Below are 23,574 nucleotides of genomic sequence, written 5' to 3' on the forward strand. Positions count from 1 at the left end.
GGAGGGGAAGGTTGTTACAGGTAAGTGTCTTTATGGCAGGCTCACTGTAGGGAAGGGGTGGGACAGGTAAGTGTCTTTATGGCAGGCTAACCGTAGGGAGGGGGTGGGACAGGTAAGTGTCTTTATGGCAGGCTAACCATAGTGTCTTTATGGCAGGCTAACCGTAGGGAAGGGTTGGGACAGTTAAGTGTCTTTATGGCAGGCTAACCATAGTGTCTTTATGGCAGGCTAATCGTAGGGAAGGGGTGGGACAGTTAAGTGTCTTTATGGCAGGCTAACCATAGTGTCTTTATGGCAGGCTAATCGTAGGGAAGGGGTGGGACAGTTAAGTTTCTTTATGGCAGGCTAACCATAGGGAGGGGGTGGGACAGTTATGTGTCTTTATGGCAGGCTCACCGTAGGGAGGGATGTACAGGAGGGGTAGCACAGTGTCTTTGTACTACCACATAATAGGGAATGGGGGAGGACTAGGAATGTTGAATGTTCAACCTGGTCATACATATATCAGTGAATACCTCATAGCCTGATTTTAAAATGAGAATTTCATTTCTACCAGTTGCGGTCTAATGAGATCCTGAATGTGGATGCTATTATAGAGAGAGCTCTCCATGTATGTGTGCTGCAGCCCCTCAAACATTACATCTACCAACTGTTTGTCGACGAATACACCAGGTAAGATGCCTCACATGGTTTCTTAGATTCACATCAGCTGTATCAGTCGAAAAATCACTGTGTGGGATCTAATCATTTCAAAAGGGGGACATACATGAAGTGTGACGACTCTGGTTTGGGATTTAATTATTTACTGGTTAGTTAACTGACTTGTATTTCCTAGAGAGTTGCTTCGTCAGTAATTACTGAGCTATAACAGTGAAACTCTACACCACAATAAAGTAAAACAGTGATGGTGTCCTACCCTGATAACGTCATCATCATAAAAAGGTACATCAAAATGAGCTGTACAAATAAACTTTACCTCACTTACAGAAACGGCAGTGTGAAGAATCTTTCTGAAAACATCCGGTATGCCAGAACTAAGTCTCCGGAAGAGATAGGCTTGAGGGTGAGAATGTAATTCTTATTGCTTCGAGAAAATAATGATTGCCTGTGTAATTGTACTTATACCTGTTTAAACCGACTATGGAATGTGGTGGAAGGTCTGTGATTAGCAATATTTTACAATGGACGCTGGTGAGAGTAATTAAAAGAGTTATATTAGGATATGTGTTTTTTTTAGTGTTGTTTTGTACCACACTTTATTGCAGTATCTAAGAGTTACAGTAGAATAAAAATCTAGATATTCAACCTAAATCAGTAGAATTGTCTTGTTTCGTATACCCCATATTTAACCTGTGATGTTCCAGCCTGGAATCTCGCCCCCAGACAGTACTGTGATGGAATCTATCAAGCAGTACCTTATGAAGATGCAGAAGGCATACTCACCACTCAAGAAACTAGAGTATCTGCTTGGTGCGACTTCCATTATCTATCAGTGTGTAAGTCAACAGTTTATACTACAAAAGACGTTCATGTAGCAATACTCGCATCAATCTCTCGCCCCTAAATTAACAGAGGTGGGATGCTATACTTTTTGTCTGTTCATCAATCTTTCAATCATGGCATCACTTTATCAGGGGAATATCTTACATACTTTGTTACTTAAAGTAGTATACGAGTACCACTCTGGATGATGGAGCATCTCGTTCTGAAATATTAAGGTCTTTCTTCCACTGTATGCAGAGTTATTTCCCTTTGTTCAGCGTATGTCACTTGTCTCTCAGTCTGAGCCCATTATACAGTATATAATACTCTGGTACCTACAGTGTATGTCACTCTCAGTCTGAGCCCATTATACAGTATATAATACTCTGTCACCTACAGTGTATGTCACTTGTCTCTCAGTCTGAGCCCATTATACAGTATATAATACTCTGTCACCTACAGTGTATGCTAGTACAGTCCTTAGGATCACGCAGCAGATCATAATATTGAAGTCAGATCACTTCCCCGCTGTATGTAGAGTCATGTCTTTTTGTTCACAGTATATTTTGTCCCACTTTTATGTACCACCTTCTGAAATTAGGACTTCAGCGCTTCCATATACAAATTGAAGTTAAATTTTTTTGTTTAATTTTCTATACCGTTAAATTTTCTATACCAAAATTTGTTTTGCGACTGTCATGTATTTTATATTTATTTTATCAAATGACCAGTTAGGTTGTCTCTTTTTTTCACATTGATCACTTTCCCTTGTTACAGACAAACAAGCCTGATCACGCTAGACCTGGACCTGTCATCATGGGAGCTGATGGTACGTCTCCATTTTGATTGTTTTATCGATTATCACCCACATTGTCTACATCAGAATATAATATGAGCTACAAAAAACTGACATTTTAGTGAGTAGACATGTATATGGAAGTGATTTTAGTGTTCAGTCTTATGATGAAGACATCCACCAGTACATGTTTAATTGATTACTTACAGTGAGGCCTGTTTTGTATATCTTACAGATTTCTTGCCGATGATGATATATGTATTGGTGCATTGTGGGTTTGTTACGGCGGAGATAGAGTCCGACTATATCTGGGGCCTCATCCATCCGTCTCTACTCAATGGAGAGGGTGGGTACTATCTCACCTCACTCAGCAGTGCCGTACTCGTCCTCAAAAAGTTCCGTGACATGCAGGAAACACAGACTACACAACACGAGGTACTAGCTCGATGGCTCATATCTGTATTTGATATATATTATCATATCAGAGGGAAAGAAATTTATATACATTGTAAATTATGAGGATAAGGGGAAAAGGTTGATGTGTATCGATAAAATAATAAAAAAAAAAATCTGATAGATTGGGCTTGTGTGAAACACTTGAACATCCTAAAACTCTGATAGATTGAATTTGTTGATGACGCTATCATATTCTGTGGTTTAGGGCCACCTACCAGGTATAGAGGACATACAGGGCTTCCTGAAGGTCGCCATTCCCTGACGAACTCCGGGACAGCATTATCTGGAAAACGCTTCCTGTTCGACCCAAGATGCACACAAAAGATGTCTGTAAGTAGTCAGTTTTTTTCTAAATTGCGTTAAAAACTTGTATCTGTAAAGATAAGAAACTTTTATCAATGATATGTAGCTAATTTGAAAAATCATCAAAATTCCAGTAAATATTGAGAGATTTTGTTCTGACATTTTACATTTGTCATTTATAGGTACCCTGATAGCTCACAAGTTCAAGGTGACCAACCCTCAGGATTACGGCCTCTACATACTCATCAAAGGAGAAGGTAGGTCACCTGTGGAAAATAGGTCAAATATCAAAGCCTTGGAAATGATCATTTTAGAGTTTAGGACATTTGACCCCTGTGAACTGAAAAATACATCAAGGTCATCCGTTAAAAAAAATTGGAAGCCCTTCATACCAGAATGCTACGAACCCTATGTTAATCTCTGGGCCGTTTGGGTATTGAGAATTTCTTTTAATAAAAAGTGTATTAAATCATCATTGAAATCCTTATGAAATGAGAATCTAATAAACATGTTCTATTCAAAGAATAGATTTGAACTTTTGACCATAACACATTGATTACATACCTAAATATTTCGACCACTACTGTGACCTTCCTCAGTAGGACTGAGACTCACCAGATGTATTTACTTGTGGTCCTGTGACTTTCGGATACTTGACCTTAGGAACGAGTCATAGACCCCTGGAAGTCAGTACCTCCCCTGTCATGGTTGTGGGTCGGATGGTACAGGCTAATATAAATGTTAATGTTATATTTAGATATTTATGTAATCGACGATTTACGAGCAAAAGTTCAAATCTATTCTTTGATTCTGCTACCAACACTGACAAACTTTTATTCAAACATGTCCTATTCTTTGCAGAGAGGCGATTACAGGATGCCGAAATCCCTCAAGATCTGAAGACGGAACTCCAGAACAACAGAAAAAACTGTGTTTTTGCTTACAAACGTACAGCGGCTAATATAGCCTGGCCGATGTCTCTACAGAAATGAGTGGTCGTGGTACCTGTGTATTACTGAGGTCCTGTAGCCCAGCCGATGTCTCTACAGAAATGAGTGGTCGTGGTACCTATGTATTACCAAGGTCCTGTAGCCCATGGATGTCTTTGCAGAAATGAGTGGTCGTGGTACCTATGTATTACCAAGGTCCTGTAGCCCATGGATGTCTTTGCAGAAATGAGTGGTCGTGGTACCTGTGTATTACTGAGGTCCTGTAGCCCATGGATGTCTTTGCAGAAATGAGTGGTCGTGGTACCTGTGTTTTACCCAGGTTCTGTAGCCCGTGGATGTCTCTACAGAAATGAGTGGTCGTGGTACCTGTGTATTACTGAGGTCCTGTAGCCCAGCCGATGTCTCTACAGAAATGAGTGGTCGTGGAACCTGTGTATTACTGAGGTCCTGTAGCCCGGCCATTGTCTCTACAGAAATGAGTGGTCGTGGTACCGATGTGTACTGATGTGGGTACCTGTTTATCAATAATTCTGAACATGGCCCTTCATGTTACAGAAATTTATTCTAGTCTATTACCTTGAGAGTGTGACTGAGAAATGTCAACGTAATGGTGACATCCTTGAATACACTAATCCAAGGCTGTCTTCAGGTCTAGGTTTGAGAATGAAAACTATCACCACTTCAAGTTGAGATTTCTCTTATCATACCTTCATTGTTGAAAAAGTTTGTAGGTTTTATCAATCATGTTCCAAAACTACTGTTATCAGCATTTATAAGCAGTTTTCTGTCCAAAAGTGCACATCCTGCTGTGTGTCTATCCATTGAAGTTGATATTGTGATGTCATATGTATTGTTCCTGTGATGTCATTGTTCTGGTGACGTAATCCTATTGTGCATCTATGCTGATGTTCTGGAAACCGGTCAATGGGAGGCAATTCTGTAAAGAGAGAAAAAATTAAGGATATGACTTAGAAGATATGTAGAGCTGCACTACCTAAGTCTATTGTACATGTGTTCTTTCTCTGGATTTACAACAGCTCTCCAATGAGGTCTGATGGACAATCACAACTGATATCCGTAGTCATCTCTGTAGACATTTACCTTAAGTATTGAAAGTGCTAAGATGATATCAGATTGAGAGGATTAAATGTATAGTTACTGTTCCTACCTGGACTTTGACTGTGACCCTACGGAAGGTGATCCTATAGCTATGGGCTGTATTCAGGTACTTTTACATCAGATCCAATATGATCAAGAAACCATGATGTTAACACTGGACTTCAGGCTTCACAACATTAACACACCAGAATCCTGTGTAAATCAAGCAAGTTAAACACTGGAACTACAGAACCCAGATGACCCTAGATTTCATCTCTTTTTTTTTCAAACAATGGTGCTATATTTGTAAATGTTTATCCATCGAAGGATAAGGTATGAGGGGATGATTTAGGCTGCATATTTTACAGATTCTAAATGGAAATAGAATCTTCCATACTTTTACTACGAACTTGTCCCAAAGAAAATATCCATATAAAGAATTCCTGTCCATCTACCATTTTCATTTTGAAAGGTGACTTTGAATCAACAAAAATCTACTTGTTACATGTAATCCTTAAATCAAATACTGAATTTTTCACTTTAAAAGATATCCACTTTTTAAAAAAAAACAACAAAAGGGCTATCTTCATAGCTTGCTACACCTACGCTTACAGTGGCATCCATCAGCAATCGCTCCATACAAAAAAACATTGCTTACAGCAACTATTCATGATACATATATATCCTACATTTCAAGTTTAACATTTTTAAATGTCACAAAATTTTTTTATCATTATCATAATGATGTGAACAAAAAAGGTTAAGTACACAGGCAATATTCCTTCACGTGCACGTGAAATTCGTCATGTGAATTTCACTTGAAGGAATATTGCCTGTGTACTCTACACAATACATGTATAAAATACCCAACATTTAAGAATCTTGATGACATATTTTAATGGAAAAATGTTGTTTTAACTAGTATGTACACCAGTTTTAGCAGTGTTTCATAACATCATGACTGCCACATCCATGACAGTCTTTTGACAACTTTTGATACTCATAAATTTTTTAACTCTTGAACATTTATTCTGCCTGATAATTTTTTTACAGACCCTGTTATAATATTTCACCACCAATCAATCTTCTCTAGATTTGTCCTCTGTGAAATCCATGACACAGCGTTTAATTATGAAACATAAGAGGCAGTTGTTAAACATCGATTTAATGTCATTTGACTGTAATGCTTAATTCAGACATGGGTTGATATCAGCAATTGGTCAAATGTTGAAATATCTTTGTCCAATTTTTCAGATCAAAATATTTTTGTTACAAAGCATTAGAAATGATTTTGTATGAAATCAGTAATTTTTATATACAAATGTACTTTACAATACAAACAATGATATTTAATACCAGTGGTTGAGTAGTTTTGATACACTTTACAATACATACTAAACTGGTAGATTAGAAATGCTATTTATGTTCCACTCCAAAACAGCATACTAGTATATTATTGTAGTTAATTAAAGCAACTTTTCGTGTTCAGTGGCGACAATGTGAGTATTGAAGAAAGATACGTTGTTGGTTTTTAATATGAAGTTGTATGACTAACAAGAATTGAATGTTACCCGGTAGTACAAAGATTGGGAGCAGGCTATACTGAGCAATCAGTTCCAGCAACTCCTCATATCTCCTGGTTGACAGGAATGTAAACATTAACAACCTGGAGGTTTTCAGAAACATGCATGTACTTTGTATGAAATATAGTGTAAACTATTTAAACACATGATATACAACATTTCCTCCTCACAAAAGTATTGTTTTGATTGATACAACCATATAATGTGTAATTAAAAAAGGAATGTTGAAATTAGGTAGATAATGAGTTGGGGAAAGCATCATCAATATCGCTTCAATTATGATAAAGAGTGTGAAAACAAAACAATCTAAGGTATTTCTAACTTTGAGAGTAGTTTCCCTGAAAATTGGACATATGTTTTTCACATGAATATCATAAAACGTTTGACTTAAAGGTTGACCTTTTAGGTTATATGACAGGGGAGACAATCACGGTTGAGGACGATACCTATATATCTCAGAAAACTAATGTGATTTATTCTACTTTGGATTGATCAGTTTCTACAACAAACAGTTGACTTACTGAAATCATTACGATATTTTGAAGTTTTAACTGTAAACACATCTTTTGTATACAATGTATATCGAGTCTGTTACTTGTTACGTGATAGTGCTAGTTTTATATTGCTCACTACAGCAGCATAATGCAAAGTTTATCATTTCAGTTTGTTCTATGCTACAGTTCCTTATTTGCTTTACATTTTAACTTTTGAATTTCAAAGTTCAATAAAAACATCTAAATATTTTTGAAAAATGGATTAAGAAATCCAAATGTTTGTTAATTTGAATTTTGTAAAACAGTTGGAGGATATGTATTGACGCTAGTACTAAGTTAATGGAGGATATGTATTGACACTAGTACTAAGTGAGAGTCTGATATTGTTATCCACATACAATGTGTATGTGCTGCTATGTAGTGTGTACATATGTACAGTTGCCATGTTACTTGTTATTACCAAACTGTGCCATAATCACTCGGTCAAATGGAGCTTCAGTTTCCAGTGACTGGGTTTTTAACAACTTCTTCCTAAAATAATATTAAAATGTTTATCCAAAGAATTCACCTTTAAAAGGTTGACTTTGGGAAGATCATCAGCAATTTTAAGTAAATGCTTGAGAAATGAATTATTTATTCTGCTATTAATATATGTTTACCTACACAAGTGTTGTACTGGTGTAAGAATCCAAACATGTGCTATACTGTTATAATACAGATATCCTGTTGATTACAAACACAACTTTGTTACTGGAGGTATTGGTTATAGCAGGTGTGCCATTATTTTAACGTTATGTAGAGTTTCCTTGTTTTACAGTTACTTGTCTGTAGCCCGTTACTCGACAGGCTAGAGACCCCTTTAATGTGTGTGTTGTAATGTTACTAGAGCATGTTTGACGATATTGTATAGCTTTAAGTTACAACAGCATATTATGTAAACTGTTTTCAGAATACATAATGTTATTTACAATCAATATTTTCATGACAAAATAAAATTGTTTATAAATTATATATCTTGATTTTGTGGTTTAAATATAACATACAGTTTGGAGAGCTACTTCCCTTTCTAAGTCCTGAGAAAAGTAACGGTAACAAACCTTTTTGAGAATTTGGAATTTGAGAAGAAGTTTGAAATAGGTGTTGTTCATGAAAACCATGATTGCACAATCATGTTACAAAATGGCCGTCATTGCTGCCATGTCAAAGTTTTTACGAGGCCGAAAAAAACAACAACACTTTGTTGGCCCTCCTTCCTTAACATCCTCACCAATTTCCAGCTCAATGGCACCAGTGGAACTGGAGAAGAAGTTTAAAATGTGTTTTTAAGATTGCGGATATGGCGGCCATCTTGGATTTCAGAGCAATCTAAAAAATAACAACACTTGGTCGGGATCATCTCAGGATCATTTCAGGCATGCTTCAGCCCAACAGCACTGGTGGAACTTGAGAAGAAGTTTAAAATGTGTTTTTAAAATGGCGGCTATGGTGGCCATCTTGGATTTCGGACCGACCCGAAAAATAACAACACTTGGTCGGGATCATATCAGGATCATTTCAGGCAAGTTTCAGCTCAATAGCACTGGTGGAACTTGAGAAGAAGTTTAAATGTGTTTTTCAAGATGGCGGATATGGCGGCCATCTTGGATTTCGGACGGACCCGAAAAATAACAACACTTGGTGGCGATCATATCAGGATCTTTTCAGGCAAGTTTCAGCTCAATAGCACTGGTGGAACTTGAGAAGAAGTTTAAAATGTGTTTTTCAAGATGGCGGCTATGGCGGCCATCTTTGAATTCGGACGGACCCGAAAAATAACAACACTTGGTGGCGATCATATCAGGATCATTTCAGGCAAGTTTCAGCTCAATAGCACTGGTGGAACTTGAGAAGAAGTTTAAAATGTGTTTTTCAAGATGGCGGCTATAGCGGCCATCTTGGATTTCGGACCGACCCGAAAAATAACAACACTTGGTCGGGATCATATCAGGATCATTTCAGGCAAGTTTTAGCCCAACAGCACTGGTGGAACTTGAGAAGAAGTTAACAAGGGCCCAATGGGCCCAAATCGCTCACCTGCAATGCAGTGATCTTTTCATATATGGATCCTGCAGTTATTTGAAAGCATGCTACAGGACCAATATAATGTCTCTCTGCACTTTGGCTTTTCACTAAAAGTCATTTAAAGATTTAAGCATACTTGATCGACGTGACCTTGAATGAAGGTCAAGGTCATTCATTTGAACAAACTTGGTAGCCCTTCACCCCAGCATGCTACAGACCCAATATCAACTCCCTGGGACTCTTGGTTATTGAGAAGAAGTTGTTTAAAGATTTTAGCCTTTTTGACTGCTGTGACCTTGAATGAAAGTCAAGGTCATTCATTTGAACAAACTTGGTAGCCCTTCACCCCAGCATGCTACAGACCCAATATCAACTCCCTGGGACTCTTGGTTATTGAGAAGAAGTTGTTTAAAGATTTTAGCCTTTTTGACCCCTGTGACCTTGAATGAAGGTCAAGGTCATTCATTTGAACAAACTTGGTAGCCCTTTACCCCAGCATGCTACAGACCCAATATCAACTCTCTGGGACTCTTGGTTATTGAGAAGAAGTCGTTTAAAGATTTTAGCCTTTTTGACTCCTGTGACCTTGAATGAAAGTCAAGGTCATTCATTTGAACAAACTTGGTAGCCCTTCACCCCAGCATGCTACAGGCCAAATATTAGGTCTCTGGGACTCTTGGTTATTGAGAAGAAGTTGTTTAAAGATTTTAGCCTTTTTGACTCCTGTGACCTTGAATGAAAGTCAAGGTCATTCATTTGAACAAACTTGGTAGCTCTTTACCCCAGCATGCTACAGGCCAAATATTAGGTCTCTGGGACTGTTGGTTATCGAGAAGAAGTCGTTTAAAGATTTTAGCCTTTTTGGCCCCTGTGACCTTGAATGAAGGTCAAGGCCATTCATTTGAACAAACTTGGTAGCCCTTCACCCCAGCATGCTACAGACCAAATATCAACTCCCTGGGACTCTTGGTTATTGAGAAGAAGTTGTTTAAAGATTTTAGCCTTTTTGACCCCTGTGACCTTGAATGAAGGTCAAGGTCATTCATTTGAACAAAATTGGTAGCCCTTTACCCCAGCATGCTACAGACCCAATATCAACTCTCTGGGACTCTTGGTTATTGAGAAGAAGTCGTTTAAAGATTTTAGCCTTTTTGACTCCTGTGACCTTGAATGAAAGTCAAGGTCATTCATTTGAACAAACTTGGTAGCCCTTCACCCCAGCATGCTACAGGCCAAATATTAGGTCTCTGGGACTCTTGGTTATTGAGAAGAAGTTGTTTAAAGATTTTAGCCTTTTTGACTCCTGTGACCTTGAATGAAAGTCAAGGTCATTCATTTGAACAAACTTGGTAGCTCTTTACCCCAGCATGCTACAGGCCAAATATTAGGTCTCTGGGACTGTTGGTTATCGAGAAGAAGTCGTTTAAAGATTTTAGCCTTTTTGGCCCCTGTGACCTTGAATGAAGGTCAAGGCCATTCATTTGAACAAACTTGGTAGCCCTTCACCCCAGCATGCTACAGACCAAATATCAACTCCCTGGGACTCTTGGTTATTGAGAAGAAGTTGTTTAAAGATTTTAGCCTTTTTGACCCCTGTGACCTTGAATGAAGGTCAAGGTCATTCATTTGAACAAAATTGGTAGCCCTTTACCGCAGCATGCTACAGACCCAATATCAACTCCCTGAGACTCTTGGTTATTGAGAAGAAGTCGTTTAAAGATTTTAGCCTTTTTGACTCCTGTGACCTTGAATGAAAGTCAAGGTCATTCATTTGAACAAACTTGGGAGCCCTTCACCCCAGCATGCTACAGGCCAAATATTAGGCCTCTGGGACTCTTGGTTATTGAGAAGAAGTCGTTTAAAGATTTTAGCCTTTTTGACTCCTGTGACCTTGAATGACGGTCAAGGTCATTCATTTGAACAAACTTGGTAGCCCTTCACCCCAGCATGCTACAGACCCAATATCAACTCCCTGGGACTCTTGATTATTGAGAAGAAGTCGTTTAAAGATTTTAGCCTTTTTGACCCCTGTGACCTTGAATGAAAGTCAAGGTCATTCATTTGAACAAACTTGGTAGCCCTTCACCTGAGCATGCTACAGACCCAATATCAACTCCCTGGGACTCTTGGTTATTGAGAAGAAGTCGTTTAAAGATTTTAGCCTTTTTGACTCCTGTGACCTTGAATGAAAGTCAAGGTCATTCATTTGAACAAACTTAGTAGCCCTTCACCCCAGCATGCTACAGACCCAATATCAAGTCCCTGGGACTCTTGGTTATTGAGAAGAAGTCGTCTAAAGATTTTAGCCTTTTTGACTCCTGTGACCTTGAATGAAGGTCAAGGTCATTCATTTGAACAAACTTGGTAGCCCTTCACCCCAGCATGCTACAGACCCAATATCAAGTCCCTGGGTCTTTTGGCTATTTAGAAGAAGTCGTCTAATTTTTGTTTAGCCTTTTTGACTCCTGTGACCTTGAATGAAAGTCAAGGTCATTCATTTGAACAAACTTGGTAGCCCTTTACCCCAGCATGCTACAGACCCAATATCAACTCCCTGGGACTGTTGGTTGTTGAGAAGAAGTCGTTTGAAGATTTTAGCCTTTTTGACTCCTGTGACCTTGAATGAAGGTCAAGGTCATTCATTTGAACAAACTTGGTAGCCCTTCACCCCAGCATGCTACAGGCCCAATATTAGGTCTCTAGGCCTTTTGGTTATTGAGAAGAAGTTGCTTGAATGGAAAGTTGACGCCGGACGGACGGCCGGACGGCCGGACGGACGACGGACGGACGACGGACGCCGCGCCACGGCATAAGCTCACTTGCCCTTCGGGCAGGTGAGCTAAAAATGTGTTTTTCAAAATGGCGGCTATGGCGGCCATCTTGGAATTCGGACTGACCTGAAAAATAACAACACTTGGTCGGGATAATCTCAGGATCATTTCTGGCAAGTTTCAGCCCAACAGCACTGGTGGAACTTGAGAAGAAGTTTAAAATGTGTTTTTCAAGATGGCGGCTATGGTGGCCATCTTGGATTTCGGACTGACCCGAAAAATAACAACACTTGGTCGCAATCATATCAGGATCATTTCAGGCAAGTTTCAGCTCAATAGCACTGGTGGAACTTGAGAAGAAGTTTAAAATGTGTTTTTCAAGATGGCGGCTATGGCGGCCATCTTGGAATTCGGAACGCCCCGAAAAATAACAACACTTGGTCGGGATCTTCTCAGGATCATTTCTGGCAAGTTTCAGCCCAACAGCACTGGTGAAACTTGAGAAGAAGTTTAAAATGTGTTTTTCAAGATGGCGGCTATGGCGGCCATCTTGGATTTCGGACCGACCCGAAAAATAACAACACTTGGTCGCAATCATATCAGGATCATTTCAGGCAAGTTTCAGCTCAATAGCACTGGTGGAACTTTAGAAGAAGTTTAAAATGTGTTTTTCAAGATGGCAGCTATGGCGGCCATCTTGGAATTCGGAACGCCCCGAAAAATAACAACACTTGGTCGGGATCTTCTTAGGATCATTTCTGGCAAGTTTCAGCCCAACAGCACTGGTGGAACTTGAGAAGAAGTTTAGAATGTGTTTTCAAAATGGCGGCTATGGCGGCCATCTTGGATTTCAGACTGACCCGAAAAATAACAACACTTGGTCAGGACCATCTCAGGATCATTTCAGGCAAGTTTCAGCTTAATCCCACTGGTGGAACTTGAGAAGAAGATTGAAATGTGAAAAGTTTACGCACGGCGGACGGCGGACGGTGCACGACGACGGACGAAGCATGATGACTATAGGTCATCCTGACCCTTCGGGTCAGATGACCTAAAAACCCAGATAGGCAATCAGAAGCACAAATATACAAAATGATGAAACTGCAACATACATTTACATTCTGGTCAGTCGAGAATTGTCTAATGTCTGGGCAACTTGTACCTGGTCACTGTGTCGTGGTACATCATTTCCAGTACTTCAACTGATGATTGCTGGCAGATACAAGAAATGTTCCACAAAATCCAGGACCAGATCTGTATTTTTCACCAGTGGAAAAGTAGGGTGTGTCCACTTTCAGGAGGATACAGCTCAAGGGCATGCCTCTGGGCAAACAATAGCAAGATACCAAAAATGTATTTTGATCAATTCCTTTTCCAGCAGAGGTATTCTGCAATTTTATCACCTGTGAATCAGTGTTAATTGACATGGTGTTTCCCGGGCAACACCAGAACCAGCGTTTGGAGGCACCCGGACACTTTTATAGTGTACATCAATACAGTGAAACAGCATAACTGGACACATTATATATGTCCTGACAACAGGCAAACCAGCTCTTAGTGCCAACCTCACAAGTTATCGTCAAACAGAGCCAAGCAAGTACCAATATCAGCTTTGGTTTGTCTCATTCACAGGCAGATCTATTAACGTACCTGGCGGAGGTAAGGGATGCTCAACTAAAGGTACAATGACTGTTCGTAAATGTGATCATTATAGTGTGTGAACATTGACGCTCCTCAGTTAAACAATCTCAAAATAAATCACAAGAAAAGCACATGAGGAAAATTTCTAAGTAATAAAAACATTGATGAACACCTGTCCCCAAATAAGATTCCATCTATAATTTCAAAGAAATAACTGAACTTCAAATGTCAAAATCCAACATTTATCAAACTTAAATGTCGAGCTTCATGAATGTTGTTGTACAGCATGAGCCCAAAAATCTAGTTAATTCACTGGGAGACTGAGACAAAAGAAAGATTATGATATTGCTCTTATAATAAATTTTGCATGTGACATAGCAAAAAACAACAAACAGTTAATGATATTGTGATTGCACAGGCATTTAATACAAACTCCTACTAAAACAAATGTATCACATAGATTTCATCACATCTCTTTTGAACATATGCCAACTCTTTGTTTTGTTTCAAAAGCTTGCATGTGATATGAATTACTCAAAACAATAAATAGGCTTCCATTTCAATGGAACAATACAAAAAAGGTTAAAAGTGTTAAAATCTTTCAACAACAAACAACAATAAATTGTTTCAATCATTCTGGCGTAACATATACACACAAACATTTGTGGAACATGAGAAGATGTCAAGCACTTGGATAAATATGTCTATAATCCTCTCAACTAACAAATGTATTCTGTCTCTACCAAAGCTGATCAGGTCCCTACAAAGCTTAATTCTCCTTCAATATGTGGTTATATTGACCAAACATTTCAGTGACTTGATTTTGCTTCATGATTCTTCCATATTTAAATATTACCGAGTCATGATCATCTCCCCAACATTTCAATCTGTCATGGCCCAATCATGATTCTATATATCAGCCATATCACAATGGTTTCCTCTTAGGAACATGTAACCAGTAAATTATGCAGTGGATTACCTAAAATTCACAACAAAATTTTGAGAGAGATACAAAAAAAAAATAGCAAAATTTAAACATGATTTAAGAAGAATTGTATATCCCTGACATGTGGTCTAGAGACCTAAAGGCTACCATGCAATAGAACATACACACAACCAAACACATCTCATACAGACAACACAACACACACTCGCACATCTATAGTGATAAATGAGTCTCGCTGACAATATCTCTATTACAATGAAAGAAGTCACATTTCAGTAATCAAACCACACATTACCAGTCTGCAAAGTTTGTTTAAACACTGAAACTAAGAGTCCAATGTGATCAGTACGTGTGATACATGTGGTTCTGTCTTTTTTATATGTGGTTTGGTGATTCGGATGATTCGTCCAACAACAGTACTTTTATCTGGTTTGTCCGCAAATACGACTTGAAGATATCGTAATCCCTTTAATAGAGCTTTTATCACTAGCATTATGTTCATTCACATCAATGTGATTGTAAGCATTAAAATCTACCTTGCACACTAATTTTTAGAATCCCAGCTTAACATTCTACATAAAGACTTATGTTGCAAATTACTGCAATTCCATATTCCAGTATTGGGTAGATACGTGAATTATAAGTTAGGGAAATGATTATGTATGAAAGCTGTAAACACTGAGCTAGGTCATCTATGATGATCCATGTGATGGTCAAATATCAGTCCACATTAACAATAGGGCAAGTCCAGTATCAAAGTGAAGATTCTGGTAACATGTGTGATTGTCTCACAACCATTTCTCCACAAAAAGTTTCCATCCCCAAAGACAGCTGACACAAGTTTGTCTTTTGACATGGCTAACCACATCCGTCGTCAGTTCAAATGGAAACCTTTTTCACTGGTAGCGTCAAGGAGTTTCTGGCGTAGGATGTCTTCAGAGGAGTACTCGGGCAGCTTGAGATAGTGAACACAGGTGTTGACTGAGGGGTAGCTAGAGTCGCTTCCATCCACTTTCCTCACCACCGTCAGGCGCGGGTGGAGATTAGCAAAGCCACCCGGTGGTAGGGAGGAACATCCAGTTGTAAACTGTAGAAATGCCTTCCTCTCATCCGCACTAAGACTAGTCATCACATTGACAAAACGCTGGAACCCAGGGCTGAAATTAGGAACAACCAGTCTGAATGTCTAATCCAAATCAAATTAAAATACAGAAATATTTTACATACAAATTAATCTCTTTACCAAAATCATCATCTCATTCATCAAAATGGCTGTCAAGGTCATAATTTGTTCTCCCACATTAACAGAAACCTTCAGTTTATTGAAGAAGTTTTATTTTTTTTCCAAAGCTTCCAACCCATCTTTTACCCCACTACCAGTAAACAAACCTGTTTATAATGTGACAACAGACTAGTTACTCACCTGTCCCTGGTGTAACCCAGCTTGGGCTCGGTGTAGTTGAGGACATCCTCGCGTGACCACACAGGTGCCTGTTCCCCACACATCAGCGTGGCTAGTTCTGTAGGACTGAAGGAGTGCAGCTTGTCCATGCTGAATACCTCGTCAAACCCAGCTGTCAAAGTAAACAGGGACAATCATACAGGGCATTGATCTTAGTTTATATCTTATCAAAATACCTCGTCAAATCCAGCTGTCAAAGTAAACAGGGACAATCATACAGGGCATTGATCTTAGTTTATACCTCGTCAAAGTAAACAGGGACAATCATACAGGGCATTGATCTTAGTTTATACCTTGTCAAAGTAAACAGGGACAATCATACAGGGCGAAGATTTAAGTTTATATCTTTTTGATGGTTACCTGAGATATGAAATCAACATTTCAAATTGTATAATAAATGAGACACAATATTTAGAATGATATAGTTAAAGCCATTTATTATGATGTAGAGTTAGCTACCACATGGTATGATTGGTACCTTTAAAGGCATCAAGTTGGTGTCGGATTCCACTGTTGATGCAGAAGTCGGTGACCAGATCAACATATTCATCCACATTCTCCAGGTTCACCTCCTGTTGTAAACACATTCACAGTTTAAGTAAAAGCTAGCATCATTAACTAAAACACAGCAATATTTCCTTCAAATGTTGGTTATTTTATCATAGTTTATGTTTACAATGATCTTACCTCCTCAGCATTAGACTTGAGATCATACGACATGTAGCCATACACTTTGGACAATGATCTTACCTCCTCAGCATTAGACTTGAGATCATACGACATGTTACCATACACTTTGGACAATGATCTTACCTCCTCAGCATTAGACTTGAGATCATACGACATGTTGCCATACACTTTGGACAATGATCTTACCTCCTCAGCATTAGACTTGAGATCATACGACACGTAGCCATACACTTTGGACAATGATCTTACCTCCTCAGCATTAGACTTGAGATCATACGACATGTAGCCATACACTTTGGACAATGATCTTACCTCCTCAGCATTAGACTTGAGATCATACGACACGTAGCCATACACTTTGGACAATGATCTTACCTCCTCAGCATTAGACAATGATCTTACCTCCTCAGCATTAGACTTGAGATCATACGACATGTAACCATACACTTTGGACAATGATCTTACCTCCTCAGCATTAGACTTGGGATCATACGACATGTAACCATACACTTTGGACAATGATCTTACCTCCTCAGCATTAGACTTGAGATCGTACGACATGTAACCATACACTTTGGAGGAAGGGTTAAACTGGAATGTCAGACTGAAACAAAGAAAAAAATAGTAAGATTTCATATCAGCTATCTAAAATCACTGAAATCTGGACAGTAGTCAATTAATTTTGAATACAATATATGTTATTCAAAAATAACTTGAGTTTAAAATTTATTTAAAGTAACTTTAAACAAATCTAAATATTTGAAATCTAAACTCTTCAACAAAGGAGTAAAGCTACCTTGCGAACAGATATTACTGCAATAAATGAAGAATTCATCTATCGCACTGTCCTCACATCATCTAGCAGTATATAGGAATGTTCAACACCCCCCTGAACCCCTACATCCCTGTTCTTACCCCATGTCCTCTATCCTGTAGATGGCGCCAGGCACGGATGGATTTTGCAGACCTAGTTGCTGTATGAGTATATTTTTCTGATCAGGAGACAGTGTTTTGTCTTTTAGAATTCTCTGTTTTTTACTGACCAACTCTCGTAGTTGTCGTAGGAATGTTGCACGGTGGGGGTCGATGAGCTCAAAGTCATCATCATTAAGAATTCCTTCGTACCAGGCAGGTGTGTCTGGATGTTTGACCTTAGGGGGATCAAGGATTAACTCCTTATCCACATCCTCTATGCTGGAGGACAGTGTGTCGCGTGGGGACAGGTCCTGCTCACTGTGGTATGACTCGATAGTACTACCCACTGATCGATGTAGCGAGTCCTGGTACTGCTGTGTGATAATGTGGCCCATCTCACCCATACACATCAATTTGAAGAAGGAACGGGCGAGTGGTAAGTCAATCAGACGTTTGTCCTGTACACACTTAGCAAGGAGAGTACCTAGGAAGTGGAATAGTTTCTCAACACGGGGAATATCTGCACTATCCTGAGGAAGAGGGGCTGGGAACAAACCCCCAGCCCTCTGGATGTAGAACCCAGGGGGCTTCACACCATGACCAATATCAACCTGCAAATAAACATTTTGAAGTTACTTATACATAGAAACACAAATAGCATTAAATGTGATATCTGTCAAATGAAATATAGGTCCTTGTAACCATATAGAATGTAAAACAAGCTATAGTATAATACATGTACCTAATACAAAAGATGATCAGACCAATCACTTATCAAATATAATTTTATGGAGTCAATTGAGCTGCTTGGTAGTTTGGGGTTACATGTCTTTTTTTTTTCGATAAGACTAGATCAGAGTATGACATTCAAATTATAACACCTGTATATCAGAGTCTTCTACTCACCTCTCTCTCTAGGTTGTCGGTGAATTCATCATCACAAAGCCATAGTCCAAGCTCCTTTCTCTGCATTTCTGCAGCAATGAGAGCATAGAACTCCAGACTGGGGCCGAGTCCTGTGCCTTCCTCCTTTTCAAACTCGATTTCCAACACAGACTTCCTGTGGGAATGGTATTTCATCACCTGTACAGCCCAGTCTAGTAGTCTCTCACCACGGGGGATCCTCACACGCTCATGCTTCAGTCGTCCAATACGATACTCCCCACCCTCGTCTCTGCGTGGCATAGGGCCACGACTTCTTTCAAGGGTGGCATCCCTCCGGTCCTGTAGCCACACAATGGCCCTGCAAGAGAAATGTATAATCGTTAAGATTATTTCACATTTGTTTCATTCAAAATGAAAAGTCATCATCTATCATATTTCTGACTAGATATCAGTATAGTTAACTGTTACCTATCTGGAAGATCCAAATGCCGTACAGGTGAAGTAAATCTGTCTAGTTAACTGTTACCTACCTGGAAGATCCAAAGGCCGTACAGGTGAAGTAAATCTGTCTAGTTAACTGTTACCTACCTGGAAGATCCAAAGGCCGTACAGGTGAAGTAAATCTGTCTAGTTTCAAATGAGCACAGCATAGGGCAGTACTTGGTCAGCTTCTCACACCAATCAGGTAGGGCATTACTGGCCAGCACTAGTGGATCCTGTGGACATACAAATCACAGTGTGTCAGGATAATCAGTCCAATGTCTGATAAATGTTTATAAATAGTAACATTTTAAGCATGGTATTCCGAAATAATATATACCCTAATGCCATACATGATGGACTCATTTCCATACATGATGGAATCAAATGAGTATCGATACATTTCAGATCTGAGATATTCTTCTGATATAAGATAAAACTACATTTCAGATCTGAAGCATTCTTCTGACATATGAGTTTACCAATACTGACTTGATAGGATAAAACTTCCTTTCAGATCTGAGCCATAAATGGGTTTACCAATACTGACTTGACAGGATAAAACTTCATTTCAGATCTGAGACATTCTTCGTTTACCAATACACATTCTTCTGATAAATGGGTTTACCAATACTGACTTGACAGGATAAAACTACATGCCAGATCCGAGACATTCTTCGTTTACCAATACACATTCTTCTGATAAATGGGTTTACCAATACTGACTTGACAGGATAAAACTACATTTCAGACCTGAGCCATAAATGGGTTTACCAATACTGACTTGACAGGATAAAACTACACGTCAGATCTGAGCCGTTCTGCCAGTGATGGTAATACTAACCTGTGTCTGTTGTACTAATTTATTAGTGATCTTTTTACTGATGAAGTCTTCTGCTGGCACATTCAGTAGCAGTGGTTGATCATCTATTCAAAAAGATTTGAGGAATAAAGCAGGGGTACTTATACAGAACACATACATATTTATTTTGTAAAGTAACATCTCTTTCATTTCATCTTAAAATTATACATTAAATCTGAAAGATAATTTAGTCAGATTAGGTTTGCCGATAGAAATCTCCAAGGAAATGAAAATTAATTCACTACAAATCTCAATGAATTTTTGTAATGAAAGTCACCAAGATACAATTGTACCATCTTCAATTTCCTTTTCTGGGTAATCATGCACTAATATTGAATTTATTGTCTGCATCATACCTCTACACAATTAACAAAAACAAAAGAGTTTAAGGTCATAGGTCAACATTACACAGAACATCAAGGCATAATGCCAAAGTTGAACTATAAACAGAATTCCAGCTACATGTTCATAAGCACCTTGACATCCAATGTAACCAGCGTGCTTTATTACAGGAATAGTTTGTACGTACATTTCATAAGAGTGTTAGGTGTCTGCTCCATAGCGATGGCATACAGTCGCTGCAGCAGCTGAAGCACATGGTCCATGGTACAGGCCGTGGGATCATTGTTACGAGGGATGTCCCATTCACTGAGGATTTGGTAGCCCTGACTGTCGGCCTGGGTTCCAATCTGGCGATACACAGAATCCTACAATGCAAGGTTAAAGGTTAGGTAAACTATTAGCAGGTTCAGAGGTCAAATCAACTAGAATACAGAAATTGGTTACCAAGGGCCCCATTGTACTTCTCAATGAAATTCCCAAATAATCACAGTGGAGCAAGAGCCACACCTCATATAAGACAGTAGCCCATTTGACCTTTGACCCTAATTTTAACCACAGATGGATTATTTTTAAGTCTTTTAAGATATCTACACTGATATTATGATGTATTCTTTTATAAAACAAAGAATGAGTTCAATACTATCATGGCAATACATACTGTCATTTTCTCCAATTCTTGTTTACTTTCTCCATCCTTTAAGGCCTTGTATACTATCCTGTATAAAACAACACATATAGAAATATGAACATGGTATATCGACTAATGCCTGTTACTAACTCAGCTACAGACAGCTGGACTAGTATGTGTGTACTGCATTCATTTTCAGCAGTTAATGAGAAATCCTCATAATTCTTTGATTTATCAAATCAGTTACTTAAACAGTTTTTCTCAGAATAAATTCTTAATTCTTATAGACTCAAATTTTCAGTATGTTACCCTCTACCTTGCCATTGCAATCTTTTTTCATTTCAGAATTCAGAATATTGTGATGTGCAGATCTTAAGTACAATAACAACAGTCCTAGCCTAGTATAAAATCCACATCATGTTGATGGTACATTAAATACATACACTAATAAATCATTAACTTGTTATATATCAGATAACTGTAAATATTGGGCCATTATCTCTTCCAAATATTGTATTAGTGATAGCTGAACAAACATCTGTAAGCTTGTCAGTCATGATAGCCAGCAAAGACCAAACATTTGTAGTGTTCTCTGCCAGTTCTAAGCAAGATTTCTGACCAAAATCACCAATTAAAGAGTTATTTTTACAGCCAACCGTATCAGTCCTAATAGAATTACTTTTACAGCCTTCTGTATCAGTCCTGAGAGTGTTTTTTTACAGCCTACTGTATCAGTCCTGAGTTATTTTTACAGCCTACTGTATCAGTCCGGAGTTATATTTGCAGCCTACTGTATCAGTCCTGAGTGTTATTTTTACAGCCTACTGTATCAGTCCTGACGGTTATTTTTACAGCCTACTGTATCAGTCCTGAGAGTGTTTTTTTACAGCCTACTGTATCAGTCCTGAGTTATTTTTACAGCCTACTGTATCAGTCCTGAGTTATATTTACAGCCTACTGTATCAGTCCTGAGTTATATTTACAGCCTACTGTATCAGTCCTGAGTTATATTTACAGCCTACTGTATCAGTCCTGAGTTATATTTACAGCCTACTGTATCAGTCCTGACGGTTATTTTTACAGCCTACTGTATCAGTCCTGAGTGTTATATTTACAGCCTACTGTATCAGTCCTGAGTGTTATATTTACAGCCTACTGTATCAGTCCTGACGGTTATTTTTACAGCCTACTGTATCAGTCCTGAGTTATATTTACAGCCTACTGTATCAGTCCTGAGTTATATTTACAGCCTACTGTATCAGTCCTGAGTTATATTTACAGCCTACTGTATCAGTCCTGAGTTATATTTACAGCCTACTGTATCAGTCCTGAGTGTTATATTTACAGCCTACTGTATCAGTCCTGAGTTATATTTACAGCCTACTGTATCAGTCCTGAGTGTTATATTTACAGCCTACTGTATCAGTCCTGAGTTGTGCCTTACGTGTATGTGGGTTCCCAGATCCTCTTCAGCCTCTCTGTTCTATTTGATGCAGGTCCCTGAGTTAGTAATTTCTGTATATACTTGAATATACAGCTTTTCTCATGGCCGAGACATACCTCACCATCTTCCATCTAAACAACAACACATAATGTTTAACACTACAATTCAACTAGAAATGTAGGACATAAGCTGCAGAATACTGCACTAGAACCGTCATGTATCCAAATTATTGACACATCAAAATAAGGCAGAGTTGCCAGAGTATTTGAGTTACATTAGGTACTCTGAAGTTCGGGACCCTATCACCTATTATTATTTGATATAAACAGGTTTAGAGTATAAACTCTCCATAACAGATAAACATTGTCCCTTACCCCTGGTAGGCCTGGTGCCTTGATGTAGATGGCCAGTTTGGGTTGAAGCACCTGGTCACTGGACTCGACCATACTCTGGTCATCAGATCCTGTTGGATATACACATCACTGTTACAGTAACAGGTTAACGGGGATGTTACAGAATTGGTTTTATCATATACATTCATAGAGCACAAACGGAAATCAAAGTAATATGGTAAATAACAGGAGAAAATGACCCCATACTGTAGTGTATCCTTAGCCAGTACCAAACACAAAACAAAAATTCTGATATAAATACGTGTGAGATTCTATACTAATTAATAAGAGCTGTAAAACAAGATTTCTCCCCATTATTTTTCCCTGATCTTGAATGTGAGAATGAATTTAATAAAGGGACAAATGTCTGAAAAATTTGTAAGATAATAAGTAAAATCTTAAAAGGTGAAATCTAAGATCAATGAAATATTTGTTTTCTAAACCCTTCAAAGGAAATCCAAGCATTATAAATGTTGTTTGGTTCACAACATGTAGCTTTTATATTTCATCCTAGCTAACCTGGAGCAGGAATCTCAAAGTCCTGTGTTTGGTTGACATTTGTGCGGCCAGGACGAGGATCGAACGCTGGGATGAGGGCAGAAAACTGGCGCTTCAGGACAAACTCATCATCCCATGTTTTCCTTCTCTCACCTCTCCCCTCCAACTCATCCTCCTCCTGTAAAAGAGATAACCAATGTACCACACATCACAACTCTTTACCAGACGTAAACTATCTGGACTTTAAAATACAAGCATACTGGGAATTGCTAAAGCAATACATATGCCCTACCGGCCCCCACTTAAAATAGTAAGTGACCGTAACCTTGACCCAAATATTATGGTCCTTTATCACTGTGTGAAGTGTGGTCAAAATCCCTCAAGGAATGAAGACA

The 23,574-nt window shown here is 38.7% G+C and overlaps 2 protein-coding genes across 6 annotated transcripts in view; one reads left to right on the plus strand and one right to left on the minus strand.

Annotated features, from left to right (window-relative positions):
- Window positions 1-8,173, plus strand: part of LOC117323887 — a 45,538-nt gene extending 37,365 nt beyond the window's left edge. Inside the window, 9 exon segments of the mRNA XM_033879391.1 lie at window positions 557-672; window positions 988-1,063; window positions 1,365-1,496; window positions 2,260-2,311; window positions 2,514-2,713; window positions 2,940-2,990; window positions 2,992-3,064; window positions 3,220-3,294; window positions 3,899-8,173. Coding sequence (XP_033735282.1) covers window positions 557-672; window positions 988-1,063; window positions 1,365-1,496; window positions 2,260-2,311; window positions 2,514-2,713; window positions 2,940-2,990; window positions 2,992-3,064; window positions 3,220-3,294; window positions 3,899-4,029 — 906 coding nt within the window. The 3' untranslated portion in view covers window positions 4,030-8,173.
- A 5,861-nt stretch (window positions 8,174-14,034) lies between these two features.
- Window positions 14,035-23,574, minus strand: part of LOC117323888 (E3 ubiquitin-protein ligase HECTD1-like) — a 33,492-nt gene continuing 23,952 nt past the window's right edge. For all 5 annotated transcript variants that reach the window (XM_033879394.1, XM_033879393.1, XM_033879396.1 and 2 more), the window contains exons 30-42: window positions 23,201-23,357; window positions 22,664-22,752; window positions 22,290-22,420; window positions 20,876-20,933; window positions 20,405-20,582; window positions 19,858-19,940; window positions 19,122-19,249; window positions 18,555-18,891; window positions 17,649-18,259; window positions 17,262-17,337; window positions 16,522-16,615; window positions 16,005-16,155; window positions 14,035-15,738 (exon numbers count right to left, since the gene is read on the minus strand). In XM_033879394.1, the coding sequence (XP_033735285.1) occupies window positions 15,456-15,738; window positions 16,005-16,155; window positions 16,522-16,615; window positions 17,262-17,337; window positions 17,649-18,259; window positions 18,555-18,891; window positions 19,122-19,249; window positions 19,858-19,940; window positions 20,405-20,582; window positions 20,876-20,933; window positions 22,290-22,420; window positions 22,664-22,752; window positions 23,201-23,357 (2,376 nt within the window). In that variant the 3' untranslated portion in view covers window positions 14,035-15,455. The remainder of the gene's footprint in view (window positions 15,739-16,004; window positions 16,156-16,521; window positions 16,616-17,261; window positions 17,338-17,648; window positions 18,260-18,554; window positions 18,892-19,121; window positions 19,250-19,857; window positions 19,941-20,404; window positions 20,583-20,875; window positions 20,934-22,289; window positions 22,421-22,663; window positions 22,753-23,200; window positions 23,358-23,574) is intronic.

The sequence above is a fragment of the Pecten maximus genome, chromosome 3 (genome assembly GCF_902652985.1).
Source record: "Pecten maximus chromosome 3, xPecMax1.1, whole genome shotgun sequence".
NCBI classification, from domain to species: Eukaryota; Metazoa; Mollusca; class Bivalvia; order Pectinida; family Pectinidae; genus Pecten; species Pecten maximus.